General features: G+C 53.7%; 1 protein-coding gene across 1 annotated transcript; it reads right to left on the reverse strand.

Annotated features, from left to right (window-relative positions):
* Positions 1-4,234: 4,234 nt before the first annotated feature.
* Positions 4,235-6,650, reverse strand: KCNA7 (potassium voltage-gated channel subfamily A member 7). The gene is made up of 3 exons (XM_040633061.1): positions 6,613-6,650; positions 5,959-6,562; positions 4,235-5,050 (listed from the first exon to the last, which is right to left on the reverse strand). The coding sequence occupies exons 2-3, from the start codon at positions 6,511-6,513 to the stop codon at positions 4,235-4,237; spliced, it is 1,371 nt and encodes a 456-aa protein (XP_040488995.1). The 5' UTR covers positions 6,514-6,562; positions 6,613-6,650.
* Between the last annotated feature and the right edge of the window lie 6,008 nt (positions 6,651-12,658).

Below are 12,658 nucleotides of genomic sequence, written 5' to 3' on the forward strand. Positions count from 1 at the left end.
CCCCCTGGCCCCGCCCCCGTCCCTCCCTACCCGGGGGCAGGGCGACCCGGACGCCGGAATCCCGGGGGAGGAGGCGCGGAGGCTCTTACCTGGGGCGCCCTCTTCGGCTCCGCGGCTGCCCCTGGCGCGGCGCGGCTCCTCCTCCCGCTCGCTGGCTGCAGGGACGCCCGCTCGCCCGCCGGCTCCTCGCCGCACCCTCTCCGGAGGGCCCGGGCGGGGGCGGGGGCGGGGCGGCGCCCGACGGCGGAGGAGGGGCCGGGGGATCCCGCCTTCCACACGCGTGCCGAGACCTCGGAAGCCCGGCCTGGCTCGCTCAGCTGCTGGCCCGCCTCTGCCCCGGGAGGCCAGGCGCCAGCCCCCTCCTGCCTCAGACCCAGGAGTCGGGATCCCCCCCAGCCCCCTCCTCTCTCAGACCCAGGAGTCAGGATCCCCCCCAGCCCCCTCCTCTCTCAGACCCAGGAGTCCTCACCCCCAGCCCCCTCCTCCCTCAGACCCAGGAGTCAGGACCCTCCCCAGCCCCCTTCTCCCTCAGACCCAGGAGTCAGAACGCCCCCCCACCTCCCTTCTCACTCAGACCCAGGAGTCCGCACCCTCAGCCCCTCCTCTCTCAGACCCAGGAGTCCTGACCAGCAGCTCCCTCTTTCCTTAGAGCCAGGAGTCTGGGTCTGAGATTTCTTTGCGTTCTTTTGCCAATTAAGTGTCAATCCCTGGGCAGATTCCCACCCTCTGCTCTCATCCCTACTTTCCCAGGAGCTCTAGGCCAGACATTAACCAGCTGGACTTGGGCAGCGATAAGGCCCGAGGCCCAGGGAGACAGTGGATATGGGGGGGTTCTCCCACAGAATCCTCTCTGCTGGAATTTCCTGGGTGGGGACTGGGGAGAGGGTCTGTCCTGAGCTCAGATAAGAGATATTCAAGGTATTATAGGACTCGGAGATAGACGAGGATATGATGTGAGCACACAATGACGTGCTCCGAGAAAAAAAATGAATAGTGACAAAGGGAGATGGGAAAGGCACAGAAACGGAGAGAAAGGGGGGTCAAAAACCCAGAGTGAGGACAGACACTCAAGAGAAGGGGACAGAATCCCAGGAGGAGGACAGAGACCCAGTGAGAAGAGAGAGACCCTAAGAGAGACGGAGGTCAGACGGAGTTGGAGTCCCAGGTCCTCCCCCCCTCCCCCGGAGCTATTTCAGGAGGAAAGCTGACACCCATCTTGGGAGGGGCGGGGGTCATCCCATACCCCTCCCTCAGCCTAAATATAGCATGGCAAGGTGGCAAGAAGGGTGTCCCCGGATTAGGGTGTTCCCCTGTCCTTTTCCCCATCCCAGCCAAGGTGGCCTAGAAGGCTGTAGAAGGGGGCTGTGGGTTGTTTATTGAGGGTGGGAGAGGGGCACTTCCCAGTCTCTGAGCGTCCCCTTGGGTCACCTCCCTGACCTCTCCACACTCCCCCCCCCAATCCCTAAGCACCCAACAGGTCCCACCCCCTACCAGAGAGACTCTGTGTGACCTCCGGTCTCTGATGAGGTAATACAGGTGAGTTTTTAAAGAAAAGCAGGGCAGTCTCTGCACCCCTCCTCTTTCTTTGGGTCTCTGTCCCCCTCCCTCTCTCTGGATCTCTGACCTCTCCTCTCTGGTTGCCTCCCCAGCTCCTGTGGATCTCTGTCCTCCCCCTCCCCCCAGGGGTCTCTGACCCCCTCCCAGGTCACTGCTCTCCTACTCTCCCTCCTCCCCTTGGGTGTCCTCTCTCCAGGCCTTCACCCCACTCTCCATGTGTCTCCTCCTCTTCAGGTCTCCGTGCTGGGTCCCAGACTCTGCCTTGTGTCTGTCACTGTGAGGGGGTCTGTCTCCATTTCTGTCTCCAGATGTGTCTCCATCTCAGAGGGAAGGGACCACCTACAGATTCTATGGGTTTTGACCTTTATCAAACTTATCCCACCATCTGTACCTTCTTCCGTCACTCTGTATAAAAAGGGGGTTGGATTAAATCAGGGCTTTTCAAACTGAATTTCTTGGCTGCATTCTGAGTTGCTAAGAAGGACTCCACAGGTATGTGTCCCTCAAACCAGGTCCCCTCTGAGGTGCCACACTACATCGAAGTGAGTGCATCTAAGTAAGGTTTCATTTGACCCTAAAACAGGTCATTTGACCCAAGAGCTAAAAATAACAACACTCTGTAAACCACTGGCTTTAATAAATTAATACAAGTAAAGTACTTTGGATGATGCTTTGGCACATAGGAAGCCCTATATGTGTTAGTGATTGAAGCATCCTTCCCCCCCTCCTCCAAATGCCCTTTTAGTACTGAAAGCCCTCTGAAAATGTTTGGCCTCCTGCCCTTGGGTCCCACCCTCCCCTCTGAGCCTCGGTTTCGTTGTTTGTGAGAAATGAGGCTGGAGGATATCAGCAGGCTGATGGGACAGGGTCAGGCATCCCGCCATAAATCCTAGCTCCTGGGGATGTGCCACGGGACCCTGGGAAGCCACTCCCGTGCCCTAAGACTCTGATTTCTTCCCTGGAAAATAGAGTGGGCTCCCCAGTTTGTCTGACATCCTTCATGAGCTGTGGGAGGATAGGGTGGTGTGCCCTGATTTGGGATCTCTTTGTAATTCCGTGGAAGAGATACTTCGTGTATCTCTTGGGTTCAGAGGCACTGACTTTTTCTGCCTATTCTTTTATTGGTTATCTTTCTCGGGGGCACTCTGGTATGGCTCCAACTCTGATGTCTGTCCCTCTCTGGGTGCCTGACACACACCCCCATCTCCATCTCCCATCTTGGTCTCTGTCTCCCTTTCTCTTTGGAGTTTCCGACCCCCTTCCTCTGGGTCTCTATCTCCCCATCTCTCTGGGTCTTTGTCTTTGTCTCCTTCTCCCTAAATCTCTCATCCTCCCTCTTTGGGTCTTTGTTCCCTCTTCTCTGGGTTTCTGTCTCTTTCTTTCTCTGAGTCTTTATCACTCCCCAGGTCTCTGTCCCCTCATTTGAGTTTCTGCCCCCCCCATCATGCCTGTACAAAGTACTGTTTCTCCCCCTTTTTCCTTCCCTTGTGGCTCTGATCTCCATGGTTGGAAGCAAAACTGTAGGGGAGGACAGATAGAGAGGGTGTGAATGGCAAAATGAAGCAGGTGTGGAGTAAATGGAAGGAGTGTCTACATCTTCCTAGCTCATCCGGAGGCCCTCTGCATGAAAAACTGATTCAAAGAATCCAGCACCCAGCCCTGCCCCTTATAGTAAGTGACGCTGGGCAAGTTAGTTCAGTTTGTCTCGCAGAGTCCATAACACCACACTTGCTCCCTGATACATGATTCCTCCCCAGTGTTGTTATTCTTGGGTCCTGGTGCTACCACTAAATGCAAAACAAACCAACATGGCCCTATGGAGCCCATACGCACAATCCAACTCAACCTAACATTCCTACAGGACTCACAACGACACAACTTGGGATAACTCACCTCAGCATGGCCCTACATGACTCACATGGTTATACAATTCAATATGATTCATCTCAGTGTAGCCCCCAAAACTTCTAGCTACATTACTCTACACAATTCAACCCAACGGAACCCCGAAAGACTCATACCATCATACATTCCAACCCAACTTAACCTAACGTGACCTAGAAAGCTCACATTCAATCACTTGACTCTTCGTATTTCTACGTGACTCACAAGTTCACAGAACCTAAAATAACATAGCCCTAGAAGCATCACAAAGCCACAAAATTTCCAACATGTCTCAACTCAACTCCTCAACACCATGCATGAACACGCACTCAGTCCCAACAGTGCCATGGGTGACCACATAACTTGATCCAAAATGGCCCTAGGGGACTTATAAAACCACAGAATCCTGCATAGTGCAATTGGACAAGACTCACCCAGACTCAACAACACAGCCCAACCCAATGAGGACCTAAAAAACAAAACTATGTGATCAAATCTATCTCCACACTTAACCGCCAAAGGCTCCATAAGTCTCGCGCAACCCAATGCAGTACAAACCAGTGGAGCCTCCCCATCAACTCATTATAACTCATTGCCATTCACCGTCGCTTAAGGAAGCATCCACGGGAGCTACCAAACCACAACTCAAGACCCAACAAGACTCAGTGTTCCCCAACTCATGACCACTTAACCTAGTTCTTCCTAAACCCAACCCCCTCCCCCTAACCTTCCCTTCTACCCCTCCCTCCCTCCCTCCAAGGAAACGTGAGGTCCTGCAGACCTCAACTGTCCCTCACACTTCGGTGACCATGTGTTTCCCAGGGGGTGCCCAGAGAGGAGGTGGTAGCTCAGGCATCTCTCCATCCATCAACCCCCCATTGACCTTGCCCTCCAGTGGGCCACAGGGCTGCGTGTCCACGTGGCTGAACATCCCGGCCTCTTCGCCCTCTGTCTCCCGGTGGTAAAAGTAGCTGAAGTTGGAGACAATGACCGGCACAGGCAGGGAAATGGTCAGCACTCCAGCGATGGCACACAGAGAGCCCACTATTTTGCCACCCACAGTGACGGGTGCCATGTCTCCATAGCCAACTGTGGTCATGGTGACCACCGCCCACCAAAAGGACTCAGGGATGCTGGTGAAATGGGAGTCTTCCCGGTCAACCTCAGCAAAGTAGACTGCGCTGGAGAAGAGGACCACACCGATGAAGAGGAAGAAGATGAGGAGACCCAGCTCACGCATGGAGGCCCGTAGGGTCTGGCCCAGGATCTGCAGGCCCTTTGAGTGCCGGGACAGCTTGAAGATTCGGAAGACGCGCACCAGTCGGATGACTCGCAGGATGGCCAGTGACATGGCCGGCTGGCCCACACCCCGCTGCCTGGCTAGCTCGGTGCCTAGCGCCACAAAGTAGGGTAGGATGGCCACAAAATCGATGAGGTTCATCACGTTCTTGAAAAAGATCGCCTTGCTCGGGCAGGTCGCCAGGCGCACCAGTAGCTCAAAGGAGAACCAACAGATACACAATGTCTCCACCACAAAGAACGGGTCATCGAAGGGCATGCGAGACAGGGGTCCAGGCACTGGGCTGGAGCCATTCAGCCGAGCGGGGAACTGCAGGGAGGAAGGGGTTCAGAGAGGACCACACCAGGGCTGGGACACACTGGAACAGCCATATTTACGGTTTAATTGTCCAACTACTTCTGTACAAATTGGTCAGCAGTCATTGTCCCCAGGCCTCCAGTGACCCAGCTGTCCTAGATTCCTTTCCAGAACCCTAGGAATCATGCGTGCACGGCTGACTTTACCGTCCCTGATCCTTCACTGGTGGGGCCTCCTGAAATGGTGCCCAAGTGAGGCTCCATTTCTTCTTTCCCAAAGTTCCACCCCCAGCTTTGATTTTCCAGAAGGGGAGGGTCACCACCCAGGTCCCACTTCCTTGTGCACTGCCCTCCCTAACCAACCCCAGTCCAGACTACAATAGACCTCCTTTGTACACCAAACTCTGGGGCCCCTGCTCTCATGGCCCTCAGCCTGACTTTATTTGAGACGGATTCCTCCTACCTCGGCCCTCTGTCTCCAGCTCCCTCAAGCTCCACTCCCACCACCTCCAGCCCATCCTTCTATTGGTTACTGCCAGCCGCACAGACACCTGATTTTTCAGTCTCTCAGCCCTCAGCTTCATTTCTTAACGTACCGGTCTTCCTGCCCTCCCGCCCTCCGCAAGCCATTTTCTCACCTGTCTCAACCCCGCCCTGTGATAGGGAGGTCCTCCTAGTCAAATCCTCAGGCCCCGCCCCCAGCCCGCTTTTGGTAGATTCCCCCCGGTCAGGCCCTGTGCCTGGGTGGCCCACCACTCGAGCTCCTTGCCCCACCTATGATTGGCCTGTCTCCCAACAAGCCCCTCAATGCCCCGCCCACCTACAGCCGGGCCCCTCCTTCCTGAGAGGCCTCGCCTCCCAGCGCCCCCGCTCGGCTCCTCCCGAGCCCCGCCTCTCTCCACCCAGGCCCCGCCCCCTCACCGGGCCAGCAGCCGCTACCGCAGCGAGCCCCGGGTTGAAGCGGTCGTCGCGGAAATCGGGCAGCGTCTCAAGGCAGAAGACGACGATGGAGACGAGGATGACGAGCACGGAGACGACGGCGAGCACGCGCGCGGCCTGCGAACTCTCGGGGAACTCGAAGAGCAGCCAGAGCTGGCGCGCGAAGGCGCGGCGGGGCAGGGGGCGCTCGGGCGGCATGGGGCAGCCCTCGTCCTCGCGCAGGCGCGCCAGCGCCGCCGTGCCCAGCCCGTAAAAGGCCACCTCCTCCAGGAAGACGTCGAGCGGCACGTGCGCCGGCCGCCGCAGCCGCCCGCCGGACTGGTAGTAGTAGAGCACGGCGTCGAAGCTGGGCCGGTGCCGGTCAAAGAAGTACTCGCGGCGCGCGCCGTCGTAGAAGCGGCCGCGGCGCGCCGGGTCCCCTAGCAGCGTGTCCGGGAAGCGGCCGAGGGTGCGCGCCCGCGTCTCGAAACGCAGCCCGGCCACGTTGAGCACCACCCGCTCGCAGCAGCCGCACGGCGGCGGGCACCGCGGCTCCATGGCGCGCGCAGCCCCGGCGACCCGCGGACGGACGTGTGGCCCCGACGCCCGACCCGGCCCGGCCCGGCCCGGCCCGGCCCCGCCTCGGCCGCCGCCGCCGCCGCCGCCCCAGCCTGGTGTCCGGTGTCCACGCGTAAAAATAGCCCGGCCGTCCGGCCAGGGCGCGGGGGAGGGGGCGCCTGACCCCAGCGGGGCAGAGGGCGGCCGCGCGCCCTCTGCCGGGGTGCCCGCCCTTTCCCCCCAGCCGCAGTTTCCCGCCCCCCATCCCGCTCTCGGGTCCCCTTTCCCTCTGTCCCTCGTCTTTCCGGGTTTCCGTGTGTGCGTCTCCCGTCTCTTTCTTAAGAATATCCGAGCCCCTCTGTTGGAGTCACAAACTTCCACGTCTGTCTTTCTCGTTATCTTGTAGGTCTCTGCGGCTGGCTATGTCTTCGTTCTGAGTCTCTCTCAAGGGCTGTATCTCTGGGTATCTCTATGGGTCAGTTATCTCTGAGTTTTGCGATTCTAGAGGACTCTGTATTGGGGGGTCTGTGTCAGTTGTCTGTGTCTTGGTCTCTCTGGATCTCCGTCTTTGACTCTTGTTTCTTAGGGGCGTGTCTCCGTTTATCTCTGTTTCCCTTGGTCTCTGTCTCTCCCCTCTGTCGGGATCTCTTCTCATCTCTCAGCCCTCTATGCTCTGTCCCTGGGTTTCCCTGGGGCTCCCCTTTGGGTCTCTTTCTCTGTATTCCTGAAGTATTGCAAGTTTCAGTCTCAGGGCCTCCGGAGGACTCAGGGTCTCTGGAGTCATATCTCTGAATCTCTTTTTGACTTTAACTGTAGGGGGGCTCTGCCATTGCCCTGGTGGTCGCCCCGTCCTGGAGACGCTCCCGCAGCTGCAAGCCATGATCATGTGCGCCCCACACCCCGTTCCTTCGCCAAGGTCTCCACCTGTATTCTCGGTCAGGCGTTCGGAGACCCAGTGAAGCCTGAGCTGTATGTAGTGCAGAAGGAGGCCGGGCCTGCCAGGAACAGGTGGGGGGTGGGCTGGGGAGATGACGCAGGGTCACTCGCAGGGACCAAAGGACAGACAGACGATGGCCTTCCAGCCACCGGTGTCCTATGACACCGCGTAAAAATAGCCCCATCTGATGGGCTTGGGGGGAAGTAGTGGGGATTGGTTACCGGGACTCAAGGGAATGGGGGGTCCCGAGCGCCCTCTGCTGGGCAAGTGCGGAGAAACACGAAGGTTATGACTAGGAGTCTCTTCTGTCTGCAAAGCTGTGTCACCACCCTCTGGATTTCTGGGTCTCTCTCTCTGGGTCTCTGTCCTCCCTTTCTCTGTGTCTATATTTCTGTCATTCTCAGAGACCACAGAGAGATCCCTCTCTTTGTAGGTCTCTGAACTCTCTATGAACTGGTCCCTTCTTCCTGCAGCCCTTTCTTACACCCTCCTACCTACAATGGGTGCTCTCCTTGCCGTTTCCAGACCATTCTTCCACCCTCAGCTTCTCTGACTTTTTTTTTCTTAAAGTAAGCTCTATGCCCAATGTGGGGCTTGAACTCACAACCCAGAGATCAAGAGTCCCATGCTCTACCGAGCCAGCCGGGTGCCCCCTCCCTCAGCTCCTTTGAAGCTCAAGCTATCCCTGGACATTTCCCATCCTTCCCTACTGAACTTATCCCTTTCTCTCTAGCTACTGCTGCTCTTTCATGGAAGATTTTAGATCCTGGCTCCCTGTCCCTCATTCTAAAGCTACTGTCCTTCACCCTTAGTGATTTCAATATCCCCACAGAAGATCCTACTAAAACCTGGCTTGTAACTGGCTTGTCTTTTCCAAAAAGGAACCCATTTCTTGTCCTACAAGATAATCCTGAATCTTGCCACTCCCTATCTCACGGAGACCATGTCCCCAGGTTTTGGTGACTCCCTCAACTAACTGACCACCTCGGAAGGAACACCGTGTGATTTCCGAGGTTGGGTCATGAAACACAACTTTCGGCCCCACTCTTTTCCTTGGGATCCTTGCACAGGCCAGATGATGAGGTCTATGGGGAGAGGACCCTAGGTTACTGGCCCTCGGCCCTGGCTAAACTCACAGCTGATCTCCAGCATCAGGCTTCTGAGTGAGCCATTGGAAGAAGCAGATCCTCCTACCCCATCGGAAGCATCCTGCTGATGGTCCGGGAGCAGACATAAACCCTCCCGCGGGCCCCCTCCAATCCCTGCCCACATTGCAGATGCGGGACCGAAATAAGTTACCTTTGTTGTTTTCAGCCATGCGTTGTTACAAACACTGTGGCAGCAGATAACCCAAACATGGCCTCTTGGTACTCCAAGCCCGTCATTTCTATCGATCTTGCTCACTGCCCTACCCCAGCCATCTTCCTTTTTCTTTCTTTCTTTCTTTCTTTCTTTCTTTCTTTCTTTCTTTCTTTCTTTCTTTCTTTCTCTTTCTTTCTTTCTTTCTTTCTTTTTTCTTTTCTTTTCTTTCTTTCTTTCTTTCTTTCTTTCTTTCTTTCTTTCTTTCTTTCTTTCTTTCGAGGTTTTATCAAGCTACAGTTCACATTACTGTACAATTCACCCCTTTAACCTGTATGACACAGCAGGCTTTTCATGTATTCCTAAGAGTTGTGCACCCATCACAATCAACCCGAGGACATTTTTGTTAACCCGCAAAGAAACTCTGCACCCCTGATCTGTCACCCAATCGTACCACCCGCTTTCATGGTCATAGCTTTGTCCTTGTCATTACCAGTAATGACATTTCCTCCGAACTTTGTTTTTATCATCGCGTGCCCTCCGTTTTCTCATCAACGGCACTGAAAAACTTTCAAGCCTGCCTGCCGGCACAGACAATGCATTGATCCTGTTACCTTTTCATTCCTTCTGGCTCCCCCCACCTTGTCCTCCCTTCCCTCTTTCCCCTGCTTCCACTAGTCCACGGGCCACCAATAAAATCCCTCACTGTCCTGTTTCTTTTTTTTTTTCCTTAAGATTTTATTGATTTGAGAGAGAGAGAGTGAGCGCGCGCACACGAGTGGGGTGAGGAGCAGAGGGAGAAGCAGACTCCCCACCGAGCACAGAGCCCAACGCGGGCTCGATCCCAGGACTCTGGGATCATTACCTGAGCTGAAGGCAGACACTTAAACAACTGAGCCACCCAGGCGCCCAGCTTTCCCGTTTCTTAAACTCCCTTGACTGTGACCCCCTCCAGGGCACTGCTGTAGTCAAACTCTAACCCTGGTAAATCCTTCTGTCATCTACTCTGTGCCTCCCCGCGGGGGTGAGGGAGCATAAGGGGGGCTGGACCCTACATCCCAGCCCTGCCTGCTACCCTGCTACATGTCCCTCATCAGTGTACCTTCTGCCTTCCCAAGATGGCTGTTACCCATCTTCGATCTCCTTAAATCCCCCACAGCACCCTGGCCCCCTCACCTTCAGTCAGCTGATCACCTCACTCCAGATTACACTGAAAACCTACAAGCTACCGGAATCCCTAAAGATGTCTACCCCCTAATTCTGGGGACCTTTGAATTTATTACCTTATATGGCAAAAGGGACTTCATTAAATCAAATGAAGGCTCTTGAGTCGGGGAGATTTTCCTGGATCATCTGGGTGGGCCCAATGTAATCATAACGGTCTTTATAAGAGGAGGGTGGGAAGGTCAGATTCATAGAAGATGTGAGGATAGAAGTAGATAGAGGTCACGGAGAAGAGAAGATTCTACAATGCGAAGTTTAAAGATGGAGGAGGAAGGGAGGGGCTCCCGGCTGGCTTAGGCAGTGGAGTGTGCGACTCTTGATCTCGGGGTTGTGAGTTCGAGCCCCTGGTTGGGTGTAGAGAGGACTTAAAAATGAAATCTTTGGGGCACCTGGGTGGCACAGCGGTTAAGCGTCTGCCTTCGGCTCAGGGCGTGATCCCAGCGTTCTGGGATCGAGCCCCACGTCAGGCTCCTCCGCTATGAGCCTGCCTCTTCCTCTCCCACTCCCCCTGCTTGTGTTCCCTCTCTCGCTGGCTGTCTCTCTCTGTCAAATTAATAAATAAAATCTTTAAAAAATAAAAATAATGAAATCTTTTAAAAAAGATTTTATTTATTTGACAGAGAGCACAAGCAGGGGGAGCGGCAGAGGGAGAGGGAGAAGCAGGCTCCCTGCTGAGTAGGGAGCCCGATGTGGGGCTGGATCCCAAGACCCCGGATCATGACCCCAGCCGAAGGCAGACGCTTAACCAACTGAGCACCCAGGCGTCCCTAGTGAAGCCATAATTTTTAATGTATCCAGTTCATATACTTAGCAAGGTCACAAGCTGATTTATATGATGTGGCTTTCTAGACAATCATCTCAAAAATATTTATTGAAATGGAGCCACTGTTCTTTATGGTTCCATAATTTCGATCAAATAACAAATAAGCAATTATTTTCACAGGAGAACATTTTAAAAAGAAAATTTTCTGGGCACCTGGGTGGCTCAGTCAGTTAAGCATCTGCCTTCGGCTCAGGTCATGGACTTGGGATCGAGCTCCTCCTTAGGCTCCCTGCTCAACGAGGAGTCTGCTTCTCCCTCTCCCCTTGCCCCTCCCTCCCGCTCGTGCTCTCTCGCTCTCTCTCAAATAAATAAAATCTTTAAAAAAGTAAAAATAAATAAGAAAACTTTTTTCTACCCTTAATAAATACAGGAGAGCTTGAATCTGCAAGTCAGAGCTAGAGAGTTGGAGCTATGCCACGTTGGAATAGATGCTTTCGAGACGAACACATAGATAAGATAGTAAAGAAAGATGTTGATGAGTTTCTTTCTTTTTAACGACATTTTCTAACTCAAGTTATTGGCAAAGAGTTCTGGCATCAGTTAATGGCAGCAACACCGCGGCGAGCATCTGCATTGTGCAGAGAGGTAGACTGGGGTTAATCCTTGGATTTAATAACAAGCTAATGTTAAAATCTTCTTTTTCTTTTTTTTTTAAGATTTTATTTATTTATTTGACAGAGATAGAGACAGCCAGCGAGAGAGGGAACACAAGCAGGGGGAGTGGGAGAGGAAGAAGCAGGCTCATAGCAGAGGAGCCTGATGTGGGGCTCGATCCCACAACACCAGGATCACGCCCTGAGCCGAAGGCAGACGCTTAACCTCTGTGCCACCCAGGCGCCCCTAAAATCTTCTTTAAACTTGGCATTGGGAACTAATTTCTGACTTACAGAAAAGTTGCAAACATAGCACAGAGTTCCCACATATCCTTCACCTAGCTTCTGCGAAAATCTTCTTCTTCCATAACCATAGTAATTTGTTAGGAACTTAACATTGATATGATACTACTAACCAATAATTCCACAAACTTCACTTGAATTTCACCAATATTCCACAACTGCTCTTTTTCCGGTTCATCATCTAATCCAGGATCCCACGTTGCATTTATTTGTCTCCTTAATTTCCTCTAGGAGTTTTTTGTTTTGTTTCCTTTTTTTTTTTTAAAGCAAGCTCTATACCTAAGGTGGGGTTTGAACTCACAACCCGAAGATCAAGAATCTCATGCTCCAGTAACTGAGCCAGCCAGGCACCCCCCTCTAGGAGTTATTTTTTTTTTTAAGATTTTATTTATTTATTTGACAGAGAGAGAGAGACAGCCAGTGAGAGAGGGAACACAAGCAGGGGGAGTGGGAGAGGAAGAAGCAGGCTCATAGCGCAGGAGCCTGACATGGGGCTCGATCCCATAACACCGGTATCATGCCCTGAGCCAAAGGCAGATGCTTAAGGAATGCACCACCCAGCCGCCCCTCTAGGAGTTATTTTTTTTAAAGATTTACTTATTTATTTGAGAGAGAGAGAGAGTGAGCAGAGGGGAGGGGCAGACAGGGAGGGAGAGAAAGAGGGAAAGAATTCCAAGCAGACTCTGCACTGAGTGGGGAGCCTGCTATGGGGCTCGATCCCATGACCTGAGATCATGACCTGAGCCCAAACTAAGAGTTGGATGCTCGACTGACTGAGCCACCCAGGTGTCCCTTGGAGTTATTTGTAACTTCCCTCATTTCTATACACTAATTCCACTCCTATAGTGACTGGGTGAGCTCCATCTTCACACTACATCCCTAATCCCAACACTCCTTTCCACCCCACTGCTACCATCTCAGTCCGAAACACCATCCCTGCCCTGGAAAATGCAGCCTCCTAACCAT

The sequence above is a fragment of the Ursus maritimus genome, unplaced genomic scaffold (genome assembly GCF_017311325.1).
Source record: "Ursus maritimus isolate PB19 unplaced genomic scaffold, ASM1731132v1 scaffold_19, whole genome shotgun sequence".
Lineage (NCBI taxonomy): Eukaryota > Metazoa > Chordata > Mammalia > Carnivora > Ursidae > Ursus > Ursus maritimus.

Bases quoted from the DNA above. Each gene is read 5' to 3' on its own strand.
- KCNA7 (XM_040633061.1), bottom strand. From the start codon at position 6,513: ATGGAGCCGCGGTGCCCGCCGCCGTGCGGCTGCTGCGAGCGGGTGGTG. The intron at 5,051-5,958 runs GTGAGGGGGCGG...TCCTCCCTGCAG, and splicing joins CGGTAGCGGCTGCTGGCCCG to TTCCCCGCTCGGCTGAATGG.